Source organism: Glycine max, chromosome 20 (assembly GCF_000004515.6).
Source record: "Glycine max cultivar Williams 82 chromosome 20, Glycine_max_v4.0, whole genome shotgun sequence".
Lineage (NCBI taxonomy): Eukaryota > Viridiplantae > Streptophyta > Magnoliopsida > Fabales > Fabaceae > Glycine > Glycine max.
The window spans coordinates 4,498,610-4,521,875 of record NC_038256.2 but is presented as its reverse complement, the minus strand read 5'-3'; the positions used below and the strand labels follow the sequence as shown (position 1 = coordinate 4,521,875).

General features: G+C 34.8%; 4 protein-coding genes and 2 long non-coding RNA genes across 7 annotated transcripts; 4 read left to right on the top strand and 2 right to left on the bottom strand.

Moving 5' to 3' along the window:
- Window positions 1-958: 958 nt before the first annotated feature.
- Window positions 959-2,787, bottom strand: LOC100785110 (NAC domain-containing protein 2). Its single transcript, XM_003556741.4, has 3 exons — window positions 2,441-2,787; window positions 1,602-1,882; window positions 959-1,363 (listed from the first exon to the last, which is right to left on the bottom strand). The coding sequence occupies exons 1-3, from the start codon at window positions 2,607-2,609 to the stop codon at window positions 971-973; spliced, it is 843 nt and encodes a 280-aa protein (XP_003556789.1). The 5' UTR covers window positions 2,610-2,787; the 3' UTR covers window positions 959-970.
- A 6,155-nt stretch (window positions 2,788-8,942) lies between these two features.
- On the bottom strand, window positions 8,943-9,667 carry LOC102661464 (uncharacterized). Of its 2 annotated transcripts, none has more exons than XR_420140.4 (3): window positions 9,613-9,667; window positions 9,085-9,215; window positions 8,943-8,995 (listed from the first exon to the last, which is right to left on the bottom strand). It is a non-coding gene; the product is annotated as an uncharacterized lncRNA (long non-coding RNA). The 2 variants fall into 2 exon arrangements; XR_001386874.2 differs by having other exon boundaries at window positions 9,085-9,179; window positions 9,613-9,632.
- Window positions 9,668-11,146: 1,479 nt separating this feature from the next.
- LOC100802425 (uncharacterized) lies at window positions 11,147-13,799 on the top strand. The gene is made up of 3 exons (XM_041013510.1): window positions 11,147-12,722; window positions 12,798-13,566; window positions 13,787-13,799. The coding sequence occupies exons 1-3, from the start codon at window positions 11,147-11,149 to the stop codon at window positions 13,797-13,799; spliced, it is 2,358 nt and encodes a 785-aa protein (XP_040869444.1).
- Window positions 13,800-14,479: 680 nt separating this feature from the next.
- LOC102669636 (uncharacterized) lies at window positions 14,480-16,837 on the top strand. The gene is made up of 7 exons (XM_026127567.2): window positions 14,480-14,764; window positions 14,863-14,904; window positions 14,990-15,073; window positions 15,165-15,431; window positions 15,530-16,225; window positions 16,324-16,577; window positions 16,666-16,837. The coding sequence occupies exons 1-7, from the start codon at window positions 14,480-14,482 to the stop codon at window positions 16,835-16,837; spliced, it is 1,800 nt and encodes a 599-aa protein (XP_025983352.2).
- A 300-nt stretch (window positions 16,838-17,137) lies between these two features.
- Window positions 17,138-17,517, top strand: LOC121174330 (uncharacterized). Its single transcript, XR_005890379.1, has 3 exons — window positions 17,138-17,182; window positions 17,280-17,375; window positions 17,476-17,517. It is a non-coding gene; the product is annotated as an uncharacterized lncRNA (long non-coding RNA).
- Window positions 17,518-18,189: 672 nt separating this feature from the next.
- LOC100801896 (WD repeat-containing protein 91) lies at window positions 18,190-19,926 on the top strand. Its single transcript, XM_014772364.2, has 6 exons — window positions 18,190-18,280; window positions 18,616-18,718; window positions 18,821-18,915; window positions 19,384-19,446; window positions 19,627-19,702; window positions 19,777-19,926. Coding segments are annotated over exons 1-6 (489 nt in total). The 5' UTR covers window positions 18,190-18,278.
- The last annotated feature ends 3,340 nt before the right edge of the window (window positions 19,927-23,266 follow it).

Genomic DNA, 23,266 nt, shown 5'->3' with positions numbered 1-23,266 from the left:
ACTATATGTAATTATTGTTAATTTAATAAATTTTTACACACCATAAAAGTTAAATATAAATTCTTTTGATAAATAAATTATTCTGACGTATATAAACATAACGTGATATTACACTGTATCATTGCATCAAACATATGAATTAGTTGTTAGTAATTTATATATGCGTTTAGGCTGTTCCGAATTTATTCGTTTAAGACATGCTTAGTCTGATCTACTTCGTGGTCTAATCCAATATCAAGAATGCTAGGATTCAACTAATTGGATAATAACACATTGACGTAAAATATGACTCATTCAATTCATTTTATTCTGAATTCTAGTTCTTACATAGTTTGACTTTCAGTTCCATGACTACGTAATTAATTAATAACTCTGAAATTTGTCATTATCAGTCCCCTTATTATTTTTTTTATTTTTATACAAACCCTTAAATATTGGCCAAAGCACAAGCCAATCTCATAGACACGCATTTCATTGTTTTCCACGCGGTTCAATGACCTTTGTTTTTTTCAATCAGCACTTCCGTCATCTTTTGGATAAGACAAAGTACAAAGATTCACGTTAGCTTTGAAAACCTGTTTGGCATCAATTATTGAGATATAGTAGTGCAGAATTCGCCAAATATATCCTTGGTCAAAATAATTAAATAAATTATCATTGTATTATATTATATACAAAAAGTGATCGATCATATCTAGCTTCACATTCTTCCAAAGCATGTGGTTAGAACTGAATCAAGATAAGGAAGATAATTCCAAAAGTATGAACTTTAATTTAGAGGCAGTTAATTAACTCCTTATTTACAAATACTGTCAATGAGACATTGAAAATCCAACTTTTAATATAACAGATATTTGACATACTTCTACATAGAATCTAGATGATATTTTATAGATGATACTTATCGTCATGACTAGACAACAATACAAGCTCTTTTTTTTTTGTTTCTTTTTTTTTATTCCTATTGGTTTTATCCTAGCAAATCATACATTTGTTTCACATATATGGGTTGGTCAATGGTGCTACTCTGTTTCACTTGGTACTTCCCTGAATCTGCTTCATAATTGTAGTTCATTTCAACCGGTTGAGATTTCACAAAAGGGTCAAATTCAATATTGGCATTGTTAATTTGAAAATCTAAGGTTGGGCAATAAGAGCCATCAGATAAAATTGGACCCAAGTAATTCATATCCAAAAGGTAAGCAAGGGACCAAGTCCTAGGAAGGTTCATCATTTTCTGTTCAACATCTTGATTTGCAGCTGCAAGATTAGCAATTTGGACTTTAGGCTGTGCCTCTTTGTGCTCCAATGCCTTTACCATGCTCTTCTTCTTATAGATCCTGCACAAGACCCAGTCATCCAGCTGATAACACATCCAACAACACCAAGGGAAATGTCAATTATAAAGCAACATTGAATACCAAATCATATTCTAAAAGTTAATAAATTGTTAACAGAGAATGTCACTATTTATAGAGGAAATCCTGAGTTTGCATGTCTCGAGAATCCTAACACAAACTCAAGGTCTCCTCCGTAGGCAGTGGTTATCTCTGACGTGAACATAAAGTAACAAGAATGTGGCAAAGGATTAAATGGTTTACCCTCATGGATCCAATTTTCCTGCTAGATGGTATTTTTGATTCAGCCAATCGATACTCATGCATGATCCAATCTGTCTTGGCACCCTTTGGTGGCCTACCCTTGTAAAAGACTAAAGATTTCTTCACCCCTACATGCTTAGATCCACTGTAGATTGCCTTGTCTGTGCCAGTAGCCTTCCAATACCCTGACACGGTTGCTCGGTTAGGCCTCACCCCATTTGGGTACTTCCTGTCTCTTGGAGTAAAGAAATACCATTCATTTTCTCCAAATTCTGTTTTATCTGCATTCCATGGTAATTTAATAACAAGTGTGTTAGAGATGTAATATAATACCATTCATGTCAAGGTTTTTAAAACAATTTGCAACTACAATTTCAGCTGCAACGTCAAGGTTTTTTGGCCTGTCTGTGACTGCAATTGTGACTATCACCCATTTGTTCGTAATTTATCTTAATGTTAAGGATCACGACAAAACCTTCAAACCTTAAGTAATGTATCTTCACTTAACAGTTTAAGATTTGAGATTTCTGTTTTGACATATGGTACTAGAGACTTTATGACCAAGTGGTTTAGAATTTAATCCTTGTTGCCCTATTATTCTAATAAAAAAAGTTGAATTTCTGGATAAGGTAGGAAGGCTTGTACATTGTTCATGTTTTACCAACAAAGAGCTCTTTCATGAAGGAACATAATATAGAGATGCAATATAATTGGGATTGTTAGTTAATGACAAGTGAATTATGCATAGAGACATTATAATGGTGTAATAATACACAAAGTTATGCATAATAAGTTGATAACAAAGCTAATAATTTGGCAAGATGTTACAATTAATATACCTGGCAATTCCCATGGATCAAACTTATAGAGATCCACTTCTGGGATGATAGATGCAGGGCATGGCTTTGAGGTGGCTTGGTTACAAAGGTAATACACAATCAGTTCCTCATCCGTTGGATGAAACCTAAAGCCAGGGGGGAGTTCAGAGCTTGTTGTGCCACCCTCCATTGAGTCCAAAATATCAATTTGGTTTGGTACAGGAAAAGAGGAGTTATTATTATTATGAAGTGAAGGCAAATTGGAGAGGCTTCAAGAGAAATAATAGTATTGAAGGTGTTTGAAATGTTTGCAATGAGATTGGTGTTACTTTTATATTTGAAAGGTGGTTGTTATTTGAATCAAGCATGAACGTCCCAACGATAAGTAAGGTATTAAATAAATTTTAAAAGTATTTTTTCTTTAAATGTATTGGACTTTTTAATAATATATTTAGTCTTTTTATCAACACGTGAGATCATTTTTATTTTATAAATACTAATAACACTTTTTTTTAAAACTAATGAACTTAAAGTATAAATTTTAATTGTTTTATCCGACTGCGTTGCATGGCTATGATTGGAAGAATTTTTCCTATTCCTAGTACATGCGTCACCTGGCATGCCCGCACCAATGGGGGTCAGAACTGTTTCACATGTATATCTGTTACTGACTTTTGCACATGGTTCTTGAACCAATGCTTGCACGTCTATATCCATATTGAGTAATATTATTCAATTCTCTATTGGAATGCTATTGCAGCTTTATATATATTCCCACATAATATTGTGTAGTCAGCAGCCAAACTAATAGTTAAAAAATGAGAATGTTTTCACCAAACTAATACATCTTTGTTTGGTCCATGCAATAATCGTTGAAGAAAAAATAAAGAGTAGAAAAGTTGGACTTTTTGCTGATCTTTTCTTTTTTGGTGGAAGTATGTGACTAGAAATGATCTACTTAACTCTTGAGAGTTGTCTACTTGCATCAAGAATTTGCTGTGGTTTATAAAGATTTCGGAGTGAAAATTGTCGCTAGTTTTTCACTCATCTATTCACGCCTGTACCTTGAATATTGGTAATAAATACAATTTGGTTAGACATATGAATATGATTAGGTTTAATGGGTAAAATGTGCTTTTAGGTCTTTCAATTTTTAGTCAAAATTAGTCTTAAATGTGGGAGAGAAGCTATAAGTGTTGTTTTAGAGTTTCTGTATTAAAAATACAAAAAAAAAAAAACTCTAGTAGAAAAAGTCTTAAAAATACTTTTAACTTTATATTCAAAGAAACTCACACTACTACAAATATTGCCTTTTACATCACCTGTGCTACGACGGTTATTTAGATAACCGATTTAAATAGTGACGCGGTGGCATTTTTGCAATTATTTTGAAAAAAATTACATTTTACGACATACATTCTAAGGCGGTTATTAAAAACCGCCTTAGAATGTTATATTATATAAAATTTACGACGGGTTTTAGTGTAAAACCGTCGTAGTTGGGTTAAAAAAAAAAAACAAAGCCCGTTAAAACCTTCCCCTCTTCGTTACTGAACCCTAGCCCCTCTCCCTCCCTTTCCCTCAGATTTCTCACTTCCTTTTCTCCTTTCCATTTCTCACCTTCTCCCCCTCTCTTCATCTCTTCTCTACCCCTTTTTTGGTTTTCCTTACTCTTACGAATCAAAACCCGCAACTTTGGACGTCGTTGGAGGGCTTTCGTCGCTACCCACCATAACTTACGAGGTAAGTACTCTAAATTTCTCATTTCAGGAATTTGAAGCCTGTGCTTTGGCTAAGTTTTTTTTTTTTACCTTTACTCACATTTTTTTACCTCTTCCTTTGTTGATGTTGATTGCGATTGGGTTAAAAATATTGGGTGAGGTCTACATCATAGCTATGTTGCTAGATTTTTGTTGGTATGAAATTAATTGAGCGAAACTAATTGGATGTATATTTGCTGAGTTTTTACAATAATCAATCCATGTTAACACCCGCTTTCCCATTTTGATATTGCTCATTTGAGAAAATCAAATGATTTCAGAAAAAAAATACTTTTCGTTAGGAAAATCACAAACAAACATTTATTCTTTTGCTTTTTCTGAATATTGCTCCCATAGCAGTGATGACTCTTGTCAAACCGTGAGAGAAGAGAAGATTTTCATAAAAAGTCTCATGTTGGTGACCTTCTTTCCCCTCATTCTTCTTTTCTCTCTTCTTCTACACTGTTTCAGGGGTGACCACTGGTAGCAAGGTGTATTAGGTCCAATTCATAGTACCTGAAAGCACACTTTACTCAAAGTGGGAGGAGGTGTTAGTAGGTATGTGGTAGCATAAATTTAAATTGATATTTGTTGATTGTTAGTACTTTTTTTTGGTAGTTAATGGGTTGTATTTATCACAATTCATGTTAACTGCAAATTTGCAGTCTTGTTTGATTTCTTCACTGATAGCATTCGGTTAGAAGATTCGGCTTTGCCCAAAGGCTCCCAAATGAAATTTGATGCCTTGAAATCGAAATCAGTTAGACTGGACATCAGCTTCAAGTCCCCATCACATACTGGACTCCAGACTACAGAAATTGTGATTTTCCAATGTCTATAGGGCCCTCAATTACATAAACTCTTCCTGTTTCTGTGGTTATTTATATTGTTTTTTCTTTTTCTGTTGGATACCTATCCATCTTTTGGTCAAAAGGACATGCAAGCTTGCGTGTGTGCACCATATGCATGCACACACACAGATGTATGCCCTAGTTCAAGAAGAGAGTAACCTGCTTTATTTGTCTAATCATAAATCTTGAAGAAATTTCTTTATTTATTTGATTGGGATAGACTATTTTTTGGAAAATAATTTTTTCCCCAAATCTCACTCAGGAAGTTGGAAAAATTTCTTTGAAGTTGTACCAAACATGCTAATTTGTATGAACAAATACCTTCAATTTTTTTATTAAATTATCTTTTTTTCACAAATATATTTTAACCCCAAGCCTAAACTTAGGGTGGGTTGTTAGGATTGCTTTGTTACATATGTAGAATGCAGAATTAGATGGCTACCTGTGAAATGGTCCACTTATTTTAACAACATTGATGAGAAGAAATGCAACAAAAATTGTACTTCAAAGAAGCTTGATGTCATATATATAAAATGCTTTGATTTATATCTTATATTTTCCTCTTGTACCTCCTCCCTGGAATATTTTTAAATAATTCAGCTTGATCCCATGGTTTAGTTAACATATCACAAGAACTTGGATTAGACACAGCATAACACAACTATTTTTTATTTTTTGTGTTGATTGTTAAGAGCAGCAGAACTGAATAAGTCCATCGGTTGGGATTGTTGAGATCCAATGGGCTGTCAACAAAATCAACTATAAGTGAATTAGTTGTTCTATATTCATCTTTGATACTGTACTTGAGGTCAAATGTATCATGTGGTTCTCTTTATTTTGCTTGGTAATTCAAAGTAATGATACTGCTTCCTGTAGGTTAAGGAGTTGACAGCGCAATTTCCTGCTGCTACACTGTTTCAGGGGTGACCACTGGTAGCAAGGTGTATTAGGTCCAATTCATAGTACCTGAAAGCACACTTTACTCAAAGTGGGAGGAGGTGTTAGTAGGTATGTGGTAGCATAAATTTAAATTGATATTTGTTGATTGTTAGTACTTTTTTTTGGTAGTTAATGGGTTGTATTTATCACAATTCATGTTAACTGCAAATTTGCAGTCTTGTTTGATTTCTTCACTGATATTATGCATATAGTCGTGTTTAACCATCTTTCGTGGCATTTATTTGTGTTCTATTTGATTATGTGACTGCTCCGGAATAGAGTATTTATGCAATATCTTGATTTATAGCACCAGAAATGGTAATGGCAACTAACAAAGAAGAATTAATTAACTCATTGGAATGATTGTATATAAAGAGATATTGGTGTGACACCTGTTGAGAAAAAGATAACTAAAAATTGATTAAGGTTATTTCAACATGTGCAAAGAAGGCTATTGAAGCAAATGATGAGGAGAGTAAATCACACAGTTTTAAGCTCTGTCAAAAGGGTAGACGGAGACCAAGAAGAATATTGAAAAAATTATTAAAAGAATGTCAAAGTGAATAATATTTATAAGAATTTGGTTTTTAATTGAGTTCAATGCTGTCATGTGATTCATGTAATGGATGCCACCTAGTGAGATAAGGTTATTGTTGTTGTAAAATTCTCTCATTTAGCAGCTCTTTAGTAATTTTTGAAATGTAAAGTCTCCATCTTAACTCTTGAACATATATTTTAGCTGATAAGCCTTTTTAAACTTGTTTCCTTAAGTATTGAACAAATATATTTTTCCTGTTATTTCATCTGTCTCAATTCAACTCAGCCCTCCAGTTTGTGAGCTCCACGTGAATGACCTGTAATTAGTCTTTAAGGGCTCAACTGACAAAACATCTTAATTAAGCACTTATTCAATAAACTGATAACATGAAAGCTTATCCATAAGCTTAGTTGTGAATCTTATTGAATAAAAATATCTTATACGAATGTCATAAGCCATTTTCACTAGTTCAAATAAGCTCTTCCAAATCTCACCTTCTAACTTCCTGTAGCAAAAGTACTGCAGAGTTTGCTTGAACCCTTTTTTCCATCCATCTCTCTCTTCCCAAACCTGAAATTTTAGTGGAGCAACCTTTTCCTATTTCTTTGGAAGGAAGCTTTGGTAATGTCATAATCATAACTTTTTCTTGTTATCTGACTGACAAACAACTCTTCTGCATTAGAGAATCATAACTCACTGCAGGCTTTCTGACTCTTGATATTTTTTACAAAAAACTTCATTTAGAAGTTTTCTGGCCGTAATATTTGACTCCACTGTTCAATGTTTAAACACCAAATTATCACCGCAGTCCTCTATGTTGGTTCAACACCAAATTATCACCGATTCTCACTTTGACTAATAATATCCTTTTTTTATATATAGATCAAACAAATTTATGTAATATTACTTGATTGGTGATTTAATTAGTTAGAATAAAGTGATGAAGCGGCAACAGAATGCAGGGGACCAGTTTTTGCAGACGAAAATTGAAGAAGCTGGGCACTCGTTTGGTTTCTTCTTGGTCTTCTTGTTCTTCTTTCACCATATCCATATGTTTCTCACTCTCTGATTTGTTCCTATTCCTTTTCTTATATCTCAATTATTGACTGCAAATCTGCATTGCCACTTGACCGTGCCATCATGCACGTGCATACGTCCACTTCTGTTCAATGTCCTTTTCACCTTCACTCATATTCATTGAATATATTGTTGTTATAACATGTAGTTGCTACTAGGCATAAATTTCAAGTATAGGTGCTTCAGCAGCCTCAACCTTATGTATATGATTAATGTCAGTAGCTATTCTCTTTGTTTTGTTATCTAGTCACCAGTCATGGGTGTTGCTTAAAAGTTTTATATATAGTCATAGCTAGGCATAATTTATATGTAGAATTTAATACAATATAAATAATTACATTCGTCTTAATTTATTTTTTAACTTTATGAGTTATAATTAACGATTAGAGTTTACAACCCCAATAATTACAGTAGCTATTCTGGCCGTAATATTTTTATCCTGTTTTCTAATCCTTTTAATTTTTGTGAGAAGTACAGATGTTGTTGTGAAACCTCCCTTTGTGTACATCGATCAGGTAAAAAACTCAATTTCAAATAGGATTGAAACTTCTGCCCAGAATTCTTGGGTGGGAAAAGGTGAGGCTTTCACGGGAGAAATCAGGTTAGCTTGCTTTTTCCTGTTAAGTTTCACAATGTCAATCGATCCTGGGACTTCTGTTTTCTTTATGGAGAATGTTAGGCTTGTTGGTTGGTGATGACAGATATAACACATTTTTCTCTTCTCTTCTTATTTCTTTCTTTTGTATAAAAATTGTAATTTTTTTATATAAATTGCGTTACTATAAAAAATAGTTATATACATTACACTGATTACTGTACCAATCCACTAAAATTATATAAAGATCTAGCAACAACAGACTTGAGTATTTTATATTAAATTCAAATTTCAATACTACGTTTATGAGGGAAAAAAATAATGTTGGACCTCCATCAAGTCACCTTTTCCTCTCCCATATACAAAAGGAAAAATGGATTATTCCTTCAATTTTTATTTGCATGATAATGGACTATAAGTCTTGGTTGTACATGGAGTTTGAAGCAGCCAATATAGCACCTCCTATTCCAGATCCATCTTTAGTATGCTCTATCACCACATTACAGAATGACTTTTCTGTTCCTAGCAGCTCTATGACTGAATCTTGCAAATAAGCCCTGTATTGAGGATAATTTTCATATAATACATTCGCTAAGCCTAAGATCACTAGCTAATTAAGAGTTGTCAACCATGGTTTGTCTTTACATTCTTGCCTTCTTCTCATTCTCCAGTTTTTGGTGCAGATGATTTATGAAATAAAAGAGTAAGCTGATCAAGAAAAAACATATTTTTCATTTGCTCCATCTGCTGGCCTTCTTTTTCCATCAGCAGGTCCAAATCTTCAAAATGAACAAGCTTATCTTGGATATTTTTCATCTACAAAACAGAATATCCAGTATTTAGCAAATATTTTCAAACTTTGTAAATGCAGATACCGTCAAATCAAACCTTGACATATGACAGACCTGAACTTCTATAATCTCAGAAATTGCTTTTTCCACATCTAACTCTTCCTTCTCAAGCTGTATGTTTGCATGCAATCGAGATCCTTGAAATGAATCTTAAGTATTACCACCGTTAGACGTGATACCAGCATCTGCATAAAACATAAAGCCACAATTCTACTAAGGAAATTGAGTTCAAAAATTAATTTCTACACTTTAAACTCGTGGAATCATAGAGAACATATATTAATTACATATAAAAAAAGATGGAAAAAAGAGAAGAAACTAACAGTTAAATATTTCTATTAGAGTGTAATGTTCTTCTGTAGTTATTCCAAAAGTCAACCATTGAAAAGAGGAAATGACAAATTATTCCAGCGATTTTTACTAAAGATCAGTTGCAATGCTACATTTAGAAATTATTCCAATCAAACACACAACACAATGAAGATTGGTCCATCCATTCCCAGATAAATCACATTAAGACAGATGACAGATTAATTCATTCAGAAGCCTACAATCTTAGCCTGTGTTAATTATCATTCTCACCTTGCAGCAATGTATTCCTTGGAAATGCCCGATAATTTATTTTAGTTGCTTTGTAAACCTCAGACAGAGTTGTCAATGCAGCTTGAGCAGCAGCTTGTGCAACCTCTAACCCAGCCAAAGCAGACAGGAAAGCAGCCTGCAAGAATTTGAATAAAAAGTGTCAACATATTATATATATTATATTAATAACAATACAAAGGCTTTTGAAGAGATCATTCTTCATTGGGCAGTTCAGCTATCCCGAACCATGTTAAAAATTTAATCATGACCTCAGTATACTACTTTTACGTACTAGTATTTCACATCAACGAAGTTTCAAAGCCTTCACACAAATGAACCAATGAATGACTTTTTCTTTCACTTAAATTGGATTCAACCTGAAGAGAAACGACCCAATGGAAACAAAACACAAAATGAAAATTAATTATAGGGTGGGTATTATATGCATTTTTTTAGCAGATACAATAAAACACATTGCTCTTGTTTGACAATAATATGATCATAACTCTGCATCATCTTAAAAATCTGGTCCACAAGGAGTATGCTTTTAAATAAAATATATTTTGAATAATTATTTTTAAAATTACTGTTGAAAGAGTCAGTTTTATATTTCCAATATCAAATAACAAAATGGTGCTTATTTACATAATAACAAAATGATGACTTTCCTTCTTCCCTTGTTTTGATTATAATATGTATCTTAACTTCTCTATATATTTTCATTATAATATGTATCTTAACTTCTATATAAAGATAGCAACTGGATAAAGCTCAATCAAAAATGATGCATTGTTATTTCACTTAAAATAAACCTCTTTACTGGTTGTACTATTTTATAAACCTCAAACATGATGCATTGTTATTTGAGTATGATTGATCCAGCTGATAGTTTCCCCCATTGATGGTACAGATTATATGTCCTCATCACGACATTTGTGTTAGTGTTTTCCCTGTAACTGCATCCCCGCACTCGTTGTCGTTGACACTGAGCATCTTTCGAGGTATGTCTATTTTTAAAAAGTGGTATGATTGTAACATGTCATTGTTCAAATATTGGTATTGTTTCATGTTACTAGTTAGTTGCATTATGAGTGAACCTTAGATGCCCGTTCGAGATTCGATACATTGATTAATACGGATAGTTTGAATTAATCGATGTATTGATTCTTGAATTGTCCGTTTGGACAGTTTGGGATGACATATTTTTATAGTTGAATCATACGTAGAGGTAAATTATCTTTTGAATGATTTGAAGAAATTTCGGTATACTGCATTTGACATTGTTCTTCGGGTGCATATTTGATAGCGGTGATTGTTCACACATTCACCGCTTTCATCTTGTGTACTTGAAGACCAATGCGAAATGCTGCCGAAATTTCATCAAATCACTCGAAAGAGATTTTACTTGTACGTTTGATTCAACTATAAAAAATGTCTTCCTGAATGGGATAGGGCCACACCTTCAATGCAAAAAAGTGAGTTTAGCATGCATCACATATAACTTATTGATTGTCATGAATAGCAAAGACGAAACATGGATCGAAGTTGGATGAAAGCAAAACGCATCAGTGATGAGTATGAGAACGGGGTGGAACAATTTCTACAGTTTACGCAACTTAATGCTGAAAGTTTGAGGGGCAATTATTTTTGCCCATGTGTTAAATGTCTTAATGGTAGACGACAGTCAGTTGATGAAATCCGATCACATCTGATATGTTACGGCATCATTCCGAATTACACAAAATGGATATGGCATGGGGAATTGGCCGACATTCCAACTGTTTCTCAGTCTCAGGCGGTTCACGAAGACAGCGGAGAGCGTATAGAGGAAATGATCCGTGATCTTGGACAAGAGACTTTTGAGCAAGCGCATGCACCTCTGTATGATACAATAGAATGTGATTCCAACACGCCATTGTATCAGGGGTGCACATCTTTCACGCGGTTGTCAGCAGTGTTAGCTTTGGTAAACTTGAAGGCAAGATTTGGGTGGAGTGATAAAAGCTTCACTGAATTGCTGGTCTTATTGAAAAACATGCTTCCTGAACAAAACACTTTGCCGAAAAATCACTACGAGGCCAAAAAGATTTTGTGTCCAGTGGGAATGGAGTACAAGAAGATCCATGCATGCCCTAATGATTGCATATTGTATAGAAATGAGTATGCAGAACTACGGCAATGCCCCACGTGTGGGGTATCACGATACAAAGTGCAACATGATGAATTAACTGATGATGCAAGAACCAAAAATTGTCGTCCTGCCAAGGTGTGCTGGTATCTTCCAATAATACCAAGGTTTAAGCGATTGTTTGCTAATGCACAAGATGCAAAAAACCTTTCATGGCATTCGGATGATCGAAAATCTGATGGATTACTGCGACATCCTGCCGACTCGCCACAGTGGAAGACAATTGATCGTTTGTATCCAGAGTTTGGGGATGAGCCAAGGAACCTAAGGCTTGCTCTTGCTTCTGATGGAATGAATCCTTATGGTAGCTTAAGCAGCAACCACAGTTCGTGGCCTGTTTTACTGATGATTTACAACCTTCCCCCATGGTTGTGCATTTTGCGTAAATACATTATCCTGTGTATGATGATCGCGGGTCCAAGGCAGCCAGGGAATGATATTGATGTGTATCTTACGCCATTAATCGAAGACTTGAAACAATTGTGGGAAGAAGGGGTAGATGTGTGGGATGCAAATGTGCAGCAGACGTTCAGGTTACGCACAATGGTGTTTTGTACTATTAATGATTTTCCAGCATATGGAAATTTAAGTGGATACAGTGTGAAAGGGCATCATGCATGTCCTATCTGTGAGAAAAACACAAGCTTCATCCAACTCAAGCATGGAAAGAAGACAGTATATACCAGACACCGAAGATTTCTAAAAGCTTTTCACCCTTATCGACGATTGAAAAAAGCTTTTAATGGAAGTCAGGAGAATGAAGGCCCCCCGGAAGCATTAACCGGAAACCAAATTCATGATCGCGTAAAGGACATTGTAACCGTGTTTGGCAAGTCCCAGAAGAAGACATCATCTCCCAACAACATGTGGAAGAAGCGCTCAATATTCTTTGATCTTCCATACTGGTCTGATCTATATGTGCGTCACTGTCTAGATGTTATGCATGTCGAGAAAAATGTGTGTGATAGTTTAATTGGTACTCTTCTTAACATTAAAGGGAAGACAAAGGATGGTTTGAAATGTCGTCAAGACTTGGTTGACATGGGAATACGAGAGCAGTTGCATCCCATATCACAAGGTCGGCGAACATATTTACCCCCAGCATGCCACACACTGTCAACAGCAGAGAAGAAAAGTTTTTGTCAATGTCTGCGGAATGTCAAAGTTCCACAAGGATACTCTTCAAATATCAAGAGCCTTGTCGCCCTCAATGATCTTAAGTTGGTTGGCTTGAAGTCTCATGATTGCCATGTCTTAATGCAACAATTATTGCCTGTTGCGATTCGCGGCATCTTGCCTGACAAAGTTAGAGTTGCCATAACCCGTTTGTGCTTTCTTTTTAATGCCATATGTAGTAAAGTCATTAATCCTCATCAATTGGATGACTTGGAGAATGAGGCTGCCATTGTCATTTGTCAGTTAGAGATGTATTTCCCACCATCATTTTTTGACATCATGGTTCACCTAATTGTTCATCTTGTGAGGGAAATTCGGTTGTGTGGTCCGGTTTTTTTACGGTGGATGTATCCAATTGAACGCTACATGAAAGTGTTGAAGGGATATACCAAAAATCAATACCGACCAGAAGCTTCCATTGTAGAAAGGTATGTTGCTGAAGAAGCTATTGAGTTTTGTTCACAGTACATGGAAACAGTTGAAGCTGTGGGGGTACCGAAAATTCGTCATGACCGGACACGAGGAGGTCAAGGGACACGAGGCTTCAATGTTGTTACCATGAGTCGACAAGATGTGTCACAAGCGCATTTGTATATCTTGAATAACACACAGGAGGTCGTTCCATACATACAAACTCACAAACAATATCTAACATCTATTAACCCAAAATTAAACATGATGAAATTGTTGCAAGAGCATAATAGAACTTTCATGAACTGGTTTAAAGAAACAATTATGACTGATGACAATGCTTCCAAAACATTAAAATTGTTGGCTATTGGTCCGAATTTAAATGTCCCTACTTGGCAGGGGTATGACATAAACAATTATTCATTCTATACAAAGTCACAAGATGATAAAAGTAGTGTGCAGAATAGTGGGGTGATTGTGGAGGCTCATTCTGAGCACTTTTCTAGAGCATCTGATAACAACCCAATTGAATCCTCAATGCCTTATTTCGGAGTTATTGAAGAAATCTGGGAGCTTGATTATAATCAATTTAGAGTGCCAGTATTTAAATGTAAATGGGTTAATGGAAATACCGGTGTTCATAAAGATGAAATGGGATTCACTTTAGTAGACCTTAACAAGGTAGGTTACAAGGAGGAACCATTCATTATGGCAGAACAAGCTAGACAAGTGTTTTACATCCAAGATCCAAATAATTGTAGATTATCAGTGGTTCTACAAGGAAGGCCAATTGGTGTTAGGGAACAAATTCATGATGCATCCCTTGACATTTGTGAGACTCCTCGTTTTTGCACAAAAATGCCTTCAATATGTGAACAAGCAGAGGTGGATGACGTACATGCGATTCGTCATGATCATGCTGAAGGTTTATGGGAGAACATTGCTCCTTAACCGCCTTGTATCAATGTAATGTTACAATATTATTTTATTTGTTATTGAGTTATATGTAATGTTCATATTTATTTTGTGTTGCGTACATGCTATTTTTAATCCTACCATATTAATCTAAATTTGTTTCATTTGGACAGCGTCATGGTGACACCGCCAAGGTCCCCTCCGCAGTCAGATGGTAATTCGGAGCCACAACCTAAGAAGACACGACAAAGCACACGTCTTAGAAGGTTGACTTTAAGAAGATTAGATCAGCCTAGACCAATAGTTAATGTGGATCCTGCAACTGGAAGAGCATCAGGCCCAGAGAAGCAAAAGTTCCACAGTTTTTTAGGGGTTGTAGCTCGAGAAAAGATCCCCATTGTCCACAGCAATTGGAAAAATGTGCCAGAAACTCTTAAGGACATGGTATGGGGGGACATTTTGGTAAGTCACATTAACAATTTGATGTATTCAAACATTGAGTTTATTTTCAAAAAAATGTTTACATGCACTAAAATTGACATGATGAATATGTAATGCAGGCTAAATTTGATATCCCAGAAGCTGAAAAGGCCAAGAAAAAAGTAATGTCCACGGTGGGCACTAGATGGAGGCAATTTAAGTCTTCGCTAACCACTAAATTTGTCTATGCTGACACACAAGAGTTAGACTTTGGTACACTACAAGAAATATGGTATGGATAAACAAACTTGGGACGAATTTGTTGCAAGTCGCAAGACCCCGGATTGGCAGGTAACATGTTTGTTCAATTTAGTTTAAATTTCTTTAGAAATGTACATTTTTAACAATTAAATAAATGCAAATAATATATTGTCAATGACAGGAAATTCGGAAAAAGGCAAAGGAGAGTCAAAAATACAATGACTGCCCCCACGTACTGTCTCGTGGGGGTTATGACTTGCTTGAGAAAAAAATGTTAGATGAGAAAACAAAGCAAAGACAACAGCAGGCACTTTTGACTGAGAATCCATTGTCTGATCTGGAGGAGCCGCCATCTCCCATTAAAAGGCACGTGAAGTGGAAAATGGCTAGAACCAAACGATATGGCCAGATGACATCAAAGGCAGCAAAAGAAATTTCGGATAGAATTGTGAGTTGCAGCATGATTATAATCAATTTGGAACTAATTTTTGTTTGCTTTATAATTACTACCTCATTAACTCTTTCAATATGTTGTGCTTGTTTTAGGACTCGTTAGAAGAGCAGACGACACAGGGTAGTTTTGTTCCCCATGGTCGGGATGACATCTTGAATACGGCCATTGGCAAACCGGAACATCCAGGTCGAGTTCGTGCAGCGGGATCTGGTATGACCCTTACTCAATTTTATGGTAGGGCAACACGTACGTCGAGTAGTTCCTCAGCAACACTAATGCAACAACAATGGGCTGACATTATTGGAAACATAAAGGAACAAGTAAGGAATGAATATGAAGAACAACACAAGAGGAGTCTGGAGGAATTTAAGAAGGAGTTGTCCAGTCAGATCTTCATTCAATTGAGTCAGATGGGATCACAATACTCTCCCCTTATTGAGGTGGATTTACAGGCATTGGCTGCACGTCTTAGCACTAAAGGAAGTAATGTAGAAACTGCTGATGTTGACCCATCAGGCGACAAAAATGTGAGCTTAAAACCCACTATGGGGTTATACGTGCAACGACAAAATACTACAGTGTTGGTGGCCTTGGGGAAAATATGTGAGGGTGGATCAGCCATTCACAATGTCACTTATGCTGATGATGTTGTGAGGGTGAGTGTTGACAAAGTTATAGAAGGTGATTCCGAAGTGCCCTTCCCGACATCAGAGATTCAATATGTCAAGCAGGCTCTTCAAACATTCATTGCATGGCCAACAAATCTTGTGAAAAAAGTGTCACATGAGGTAAATTTGGTGTTATTATATTTGTTGCATGACATGTTTACATGAATATATGTTAGTTTATGAAATTATGTAAATTGTTGTTTTCATTACACAATTAGGAGTCCGATACTAGTCCAAAGAAACTTCCTGAAACAGATGAAAGAGGGACGAATGATTTTGACCATGATCCGTTGCGTCAACTGATTAAGAGCCTATATTTCATGTACGACACACCTGTTGAGTTGAAGTGGGATGGCAGCAAATTTGGGCTTTCAAATGTTGATGCTTCATTCTTCTTGACATTCTCTGATGTAAATGAAATAGTAGCTGGATACAAATGTTTGAACATATCTATACTACAGTTATGGATGTTGTAAGTAAATTTAATATGATTCATTGATAAGTAGTATTTTGTATGCTATGCATCAGTATCAATTTTTATGTATAATTTATCAAAGCAGGTTTTTGGATGAGTGGAGCTCTACTTTGGGTCATGCTTCCGTGTATGGATTCCTTGAGCCACAATCGATACACAATGCAAAGGATCGACGTGCTGAATGTGAGCATTACTTACAAGCATGGCTCAAGGAATCGCAACGAGAGGTGTACCTAGGAGCTTACTTAAATCAGTAAGTACTATTAATTCAAATGGTTATAAATAATGTTGAAGTTCTACGTACCTAATACTTGTTTCTTGTAGGGGCCATTGGCAACTGGTAGTACTGTGTCCTGCGACCAATGTTGTTGCATGGTTTTGTTCGTTACGTAAGAAGCCTGATACTCATATCAAAACTGCAATTAACAAGTAAAGTTTTGTATTGTCCCTCATATCATGCAGTGTAATATTTTGTGTCAACCATTTGTTATCGTCGTATAGATGTTGATCATGCTATTATTATAAGCAGTGCAATGAAGTCAGCAAACACAACCGCAGATGGTACAAATAATCCAGCAACTCCTAAGTGGGTTGAAGTCAAGGTTAGTGATGCAATTAATCATTATTTTCCAGTATTGATCTTCAAATGATAACCTCAATACAATTGTTAGATCGAATTATTATTTATATTGAATGTAGAGCCATGTACAAAGCGGAGGGTATGAGTGTGGCTACTACGTGATGCATTGGATGTGGAACATCGTCGGTGGGGGTTTAAAGAATGATTGGAGCATGGTATGTTCGGTTTAACATCTTCAAATTACTATTTTAGTAGTATTTTCATTCATTTTACATCTTCATTAAATACACCCTTTGTATTCTTCATATTTTGTAGTGGTTTCTTGATGGAACGGCGTTAGACAACGAAACAATTACAACAATTCGCCAGAAATGGGCAGCATATTTTCTTAAAGTTCAAAGCATTCAATGTACAAAGTCTTAGTTGACATAGGAAATCTTTTGGTTATTGTGAACATTACTGAGACAAATGTCACTATATTGGCTTGTATTTATTTGGAAATATATTTATGAAACTTTGTGTTTTGTTGTCTCTACCGCTTACATTTTTGCTATACCGCTTATTCTTTTTTTTAATAAGACAGCAGACATAAAATTCACAAACTTCTAACTGCTGTACATACTTATTCTTTTATAACTATAAAGAAGCAATGCTTCTTATTGGCAATGAGATTTCTTTGCCTCTATCAGATTTAGAGTGAATGATGGGGAGGACAACTACACAACTCTTCCAAGAATAGACCCTTCTGTGAGCCAAAGGATCCCGACACAACATGGTAATTTTACATTTTTTATTTATTTGTGAATGAGTTTAATTTTTCCTTGTTGAGGCTTTTGCTTTGTAGGCAGAATAGCTGGCCCTAGGCAAACGACTCCAAGAAATTGCACAATGATTGGGTTGTAATTTTAGAAAATGTGAATATCCTAAGAAATTGCTTTGTAGTTTTTTCACCCAATTATATTGTGTAGCACTTGCTTCTTGCAATGAACTTATATGTAAAGATTTCTTTCTTTACTGGTTTCTAGGAGACATTTTTGGGGCACACCGGTCCAATCAGTCGGTGTTGCTTCTCTGCATCTGGAAACAATATTGCCAGTGCTTCTCTGGATGGAACTGTCATGTATCTTTTTGGGAGTTGATGTGAAGTATCACTTTAGTGGCAAAATAGAATAGCTTTCATGTAATTATTAGTCTCAATTACTTGGCTGTAGCATGTACTCATTTGCCACTATTTAGATCCCTTGTGTGTAGATATATTTAGAGCAAGCATCAAGTTAACATAAAATGATACACAATTAAATAAAGAAAAAAAGAAATAAAGCTTAATGCACTCCAATACATTTTTCTTTTCAAATTCCCCTTTATATGTTTTGCATCATTAATGCTTCTTTTTAACCTTTATATGAAATCTCTCAAGCAATTTTGCCTTTGTTTGCTCTGCATGTTTTAATGAAGGATATGGACATATGATACATCAACTCCAGTGTCTAGAAATGCAACCATATATTGCAGCACTGAAATTTTGTCACTTGACTGGGAATGTAAATCAGACCGCTTGGTATGTGAATTGATTTATCATGGTGATTGAGTTTATTCAGTTGTAATGATTATGAGATGAGATTATGAATTAAATTATTAAGTTGTTCCTCTTGATAAAAAGCTTCTTATAGGTACATCCGATGGGTGCATTAAGGCATGGAATGTGGATGCAAAGAGAGTTGTCTGTGACCTCAACACAACCGAAGCATTTCCAAGGTATTTCCTAATTATATATTGGCCTAATATGTTGAAGGTCCCTGCAAATATAGTAGTTTTTGTTTTTAGTCCCTATAATTTTTTTATAACTTGCAATGTTCGTTGTTTTTGGTCCCTGTCGTGAACTTGTTGTTAACATGTTTTACATCTTTGCAAATATATCTTTTTTAGTTTTATGTCCCTGCAAAATATAACAATTTTTTGTTTATGGTTCCTACACAGATAGCAGTTTTTGTTTTTAGTCCCTACTTTTAGGTCCCTATAAAATATAAAGGTTTTTGTTTTTAGTCTCTACTTTTATGGCAGTGACCAAAACAAGTGATGGTGAATATTGTTGGGATAAAAAATAAAATAATTGCAAGGACTAAAAACAAAAATGGCTATATTCGCAGAAACATATTTAAACCTTGTATATTTTCCAGGTTTCTGTGTATTGCCTTTTTAACTCTCCTACTTGTGGTTTTACAGTGTATTGGACATAAAGTGCAGTCCTGTGGAACCTATTTTTGTGTCTGCAGCAGCATCTGGAGGGTATTTGTTAAATTTCTAAATATTGAATTCTTTGTTGAACTAGTAATTTAATTTATTGATTTGATCCTCTGTTGTAACTTTTAATAAAATGTTAGTCTTATTATGATATGTATGTTTTGCTGTTTTGATTTCGGACATAAGGATGAACTATGGAATATGAGGACCTTACTTTCTTTGTAGGGCTGGTTCTAACTATATTGACAACCTGGGTTTTGCTTCACTTACTGTGTGGAACATGAAGACATGGAAAGCCATGGTATGTTCTTCTTTGTATAAAATGTTTTATGTTTATGTTGTTTATGGCTATTTTTAATTTTGGATTTCATAAAGACAGTCCTTCCTCTTGGAGAAGATCCACCAGCAATTACTTCTCTATGCTTTAATCACAATGGAAAGATTTTGGCAGCTTCTGCCGTTGATGGAACGATTCACATGTTTGGTATCCTTAATTTTGTTCATTTGATTGTTTCCTTGGTTTGATATACTTAGTGATTAATATGTGAAGTAAAATATAATGTAATTTTGTTGCTGTTAAACATATTTCCAATATAATTTGATTTGATTGTCATATTTCCATATTTCTATTGTTATTTGATTTCTTTCTAATTTCTCTTAATTCTTTAGTTTCTAATTATTTATCAATAATATCCATCACACTTAAATCCCCACAATTTCAACAATTGGTTGCATTTATTAAGTTATATCTTCCCTTGCTGGAGTTGCCAATTTGCTGGGATTTCTTGTTCAGTGAAATAAAATGGTGCATTTCTTTTAAAGATAAATGTATTTAGAATGTTCTAGCAGTGGCCACATGATTTGACAATCATGTCATCCTTAACTAGTCGAAGACATGTCTGCTGGTCTACAAATCACTGGCTGGCCTGCACATGATTCTTCCATCAGTTCAATTCTGTTTGGACCAGATGAGACTAGCATTTTTAGCCTGGGCTCTGATGGGAAGGCAAGTATTATAAATTTAATGTTATTCCAGCTTGTGAAATGGGTTGTACATTTATATTAATTTATTCTTTGTTGTCAGATTTTTGAGTGGAGTTTGCAAAATCAAGGTCAAATCCTGTGGTCGAGAGACTCTAGTAGGTATATTTCTAGTTTGACACCTTACACTTAGATGTACACTGTTTCTTTTTTCTTTTGTGCGGCTCAAAATAGTTTTTATTAGCCAAATGCAGGAAAATTTGATGCATGAAATAGAGGATTGTCATATCAGACTCAAGAAGTAAACAGACTTCATTATTTATGAATAAATTATAGAAATAATCTGGTTTTTTTAGGCCAGATTTTAGTACAAACTTCAACAAAGACAGGGTTTCTCCCTAACAAGGAATTTCCTCTTTCAAAATACCAGAAATTCCAATCAAGCATCTTAATTGCCTTCTACAAATTAGTCACACAACCTATATATAACTATCATGCAACATATAAATGCCTAATCCTAGATAACTTCCTAATACAGAATTATAACATCCTAATTACAATTTGGGCTTTGGGTCTAACAACTCAATAATATAAAATTGGTTTGGAAGGTTAGGATTGTCCGAGTCTTATAATGACTATATTGGCCATATTTTTTTTAGTCGATGTGGGGTCCCAATATTATAAGTGTAAATATTTTATTTAGAGTATTTGGCTTGCTTTCTAAAGCATTTTTATCCCGGTTCCTCCTATCCTTGGTTTTATACTTGTTTGAAGAAATAATTCACAGCATGACCTTTTTTTTTCCTTCCATAGGTTTTGTTACCCCCTCAATGATTCAAAATATTGCAGACATGAGATGGCATTAGATGCAAATGGGAGGAGACTCTTGGTAACATCCAGTTCATTTAGAGCACCCATATACCAGGTTAATGATTCGTGGTGAATTGTGATTAGACCATTGCCTTTAGGGATTATAATTATATAATTATCCATACATTGGTTTGACTTGTTACACCCAGTAAATTTTGGCTTTGAATATATCCGGTTATCTTGTTAGTTATCTGGAATTGTTGTGTCTGGTTGTCTTGTGTCAGGTTCATGGTCAAATATAAAATAAAAAATGCTATAGCATTGTTGTTTCCTTTAGCTTAAGCATGTGGCAGCCCTCCTTGAATTACAGTCCTAGCTTCTCTGTAGGAGACTCCTCACTATACAGAGAGCCTTGGTTGAAACCAGGGTTATCCTATCTTGTTGAAACATCTAGTGTCAAGGATTAACGCTTAAACCTTGAAGTTTATAACTAGAATGGTAATTTTCTTATAATTCCCCCCTCAGTGCTTAAACCTATTGCTGAAATTTATTTTAGTTATCAGACTGGGACAATAAGGATTGAATTCTTGATCACTAGGTCATGGAGATCTCATGCAGTCATACCATGTTAAGTACTAACTTTTAAAGTCTTACAATTTTTAAGTAGGCCCATGAGTATTTTTGATATCTTGCAATTTTGTCCAACTAGTTAAAATGGGCCATGGCTCATGTTTTGTTCTATATCTAATTAAACATTCCAGAAAATTTCAACCTGGAGACTCCTGGTCCCTAGGCCGTATCTTATGAAATGCCTTAACCTAATATAAGGCCAAACAAGTATATCTTGAAGACTCAAAGATCTCGACAAAAGGTTAGAAAATCTAGCTTGCCTTAATCCATTTATTATTAAGCCACTATTACAATATAATATTGGATTAATAGAAGAATTTTTTTTATTGAATACACAAAATTACAATACTATAATTTTTTTGTATGTTTCTCTATAATTTTCAAAATAATATTTTTTTTTTAGTTTCTTAATTAATACATGTTAACAAGACTCATTTGTAAAAAAAGAAGTAAAGTAAAATAGAGTGATATTTTATAATTACTTTTATAAAAATAAAATAAAAACTTAACTTCACAAACTGAAAACTATTTCTCAATGGAATGTTTTCTGAAACAATGATTTTCTTTTTTTCCTTTTGTAATATAGAAAACGGTATTGTTATTTTGCCCAGCAAAAGTTCAATTGAATGTAGTGCAAAGCAACTAAAAAACACATTTCCATCAAAACTCTAATCTGCAGCAGCCAATATCAGCTGGAGGACTAAAGTCCAGCGGCTTGACAAGCAAACAAACAGAAGGCAAGTCTTGCTTAAGTTTGCTTTCTTCCATGACTCCGTCTTAAATGTCTGCCATTCATTTATTGGATTGCGTCCATGACTACAATCTGTTCGAACTATTTCCTCAACCAAATCATTTTGCTCTCCTTGTGTTTAATTTCAGCAAGATTTTGGACTTTTATGTTTTCTTCTGCTTTAATCAGAGGAACAAGGCGTGGGTTTTCCTGCACATTTAATAGGTTCATTTTTTCTCACTTAAATAAAGCATTTCTTTTCTGTGATTCGTATTTCTTTCAGTTTCTGTTTGTGTCTCTTCTTTTGTTCACTATTTATTACATTTATTTGTTGCATTGTCTTCCTTCTTGCTTCCCATTTGCCAAGTGAGTGGAAAGGGGAAAAGAACAAGGCAAAGGGCTTTGTTGCAGTTGCAGTTGAAAGTGATGAGTGACAAGCCCAAAGAGGACCAAGAAGTGAATTCAAAACAGGTTTACTTGTGTTTCAATCTATTTGTTTGTGTCTGTCTTCAAATGGATGCCATATTTGCTAATTTTCATGTTGGGATACCTTTGGTAGTTTGGTTTGACAGGATATTCCATTATTTCAGAGCTTCCTAATTTTGTCTGGTGATGGTGTGTTTTTACAAATGCTAAAATTAAGATAGACTCCATGCTATTACTTACTAGTAACTGTTTCCTGGAATTCTATAATTTGTTGTCTCAGACTCTCAG

What these genes read in the sequence shown, in the direction of transcription:
- LOC100785110 (XM_003556741.4), bottom strand. Translation starts at nt 2,609, where the DNA reads ATGGAGGGTGGCACAACAAGCTCTGAACTCCCCCCTGGCTTTAGGTTT. An exon ending in TGATCCATGGGAATTGCCAG is followed by an intron (nt 1,883 to 2,440) that starts GTATATTAATTG and finishes CATGGAATGCAG; the next exon opens with ATAAAACAGAATTTGGAGAA. An exon ending in GGAAAATTGGATCCATGAGG is followed by an intron (nt 1,364 to 1,601) that starts GTAAACCATTTA and finishes ATGTGTTATCAG; the next exon opens with CTGGATGACTGGGTCTTGTG.
- LOC100802425 (XM_041013510.1), top strand. Translation starts at nt 11,147, where the DNA reads ATGGATCGAAGTTGGATGAAAGCAAAACGCATCAGTGATGAGTATGAG. An exon ending in CTGGTCTGATCTATATGTGC is followed by an intron (nt 12,723 to 12,797) that starts GTCACTGTCTAG and finishes TTAACATTAAAG; the next exon opens with GGAAGACAAAGGATGGTTTG.
- LOC102669636 (XM_026127567.2), top strand. Translation starts at nt 14,480, where the DNA reads ATGGTGACACCGCCAAGGTCCCCTCCGCAGTCAGATGGTAATTCGGAG. An exon ending in GCAAGACCCCGGATTGGCAG is followed by an intron (nt 15,074 to 15,164) that starts GTAACATGTTTG and finishes TGTCAATGACAG; the next exon opens with GAAATTCGGAAAAAGGCAAA. An exon ending in ATACTACAGTTATGGATGTT is followed by an intron (nt 16,578 to 16,665) that starts GTAAGTAAATTT and finishes TTATCAAAGCAG; the next exon opens with GTTTTTGGATGAGTGGAGCT.
- LOC100801896 (XM_014772364.2), top strand. An exon ending in ACAACCGAAGCATTTCCAAG is followed by an intron (nt 18,916 to 19,383) that starts GTATTTCCTAAT and finishes GTGGTTTTACAG; the next exon opens with TGTATTGGACATAAAGTGCA. An exon ending in TGAAGACATGGAAAGCCATG is followed by an intron (nt 19,703 to 19,776) that starts GTATGTTCTTCT and finishes GATTTCATAAAG; the next exon opens with ACAGTCCTTCCTCTTGGAGA.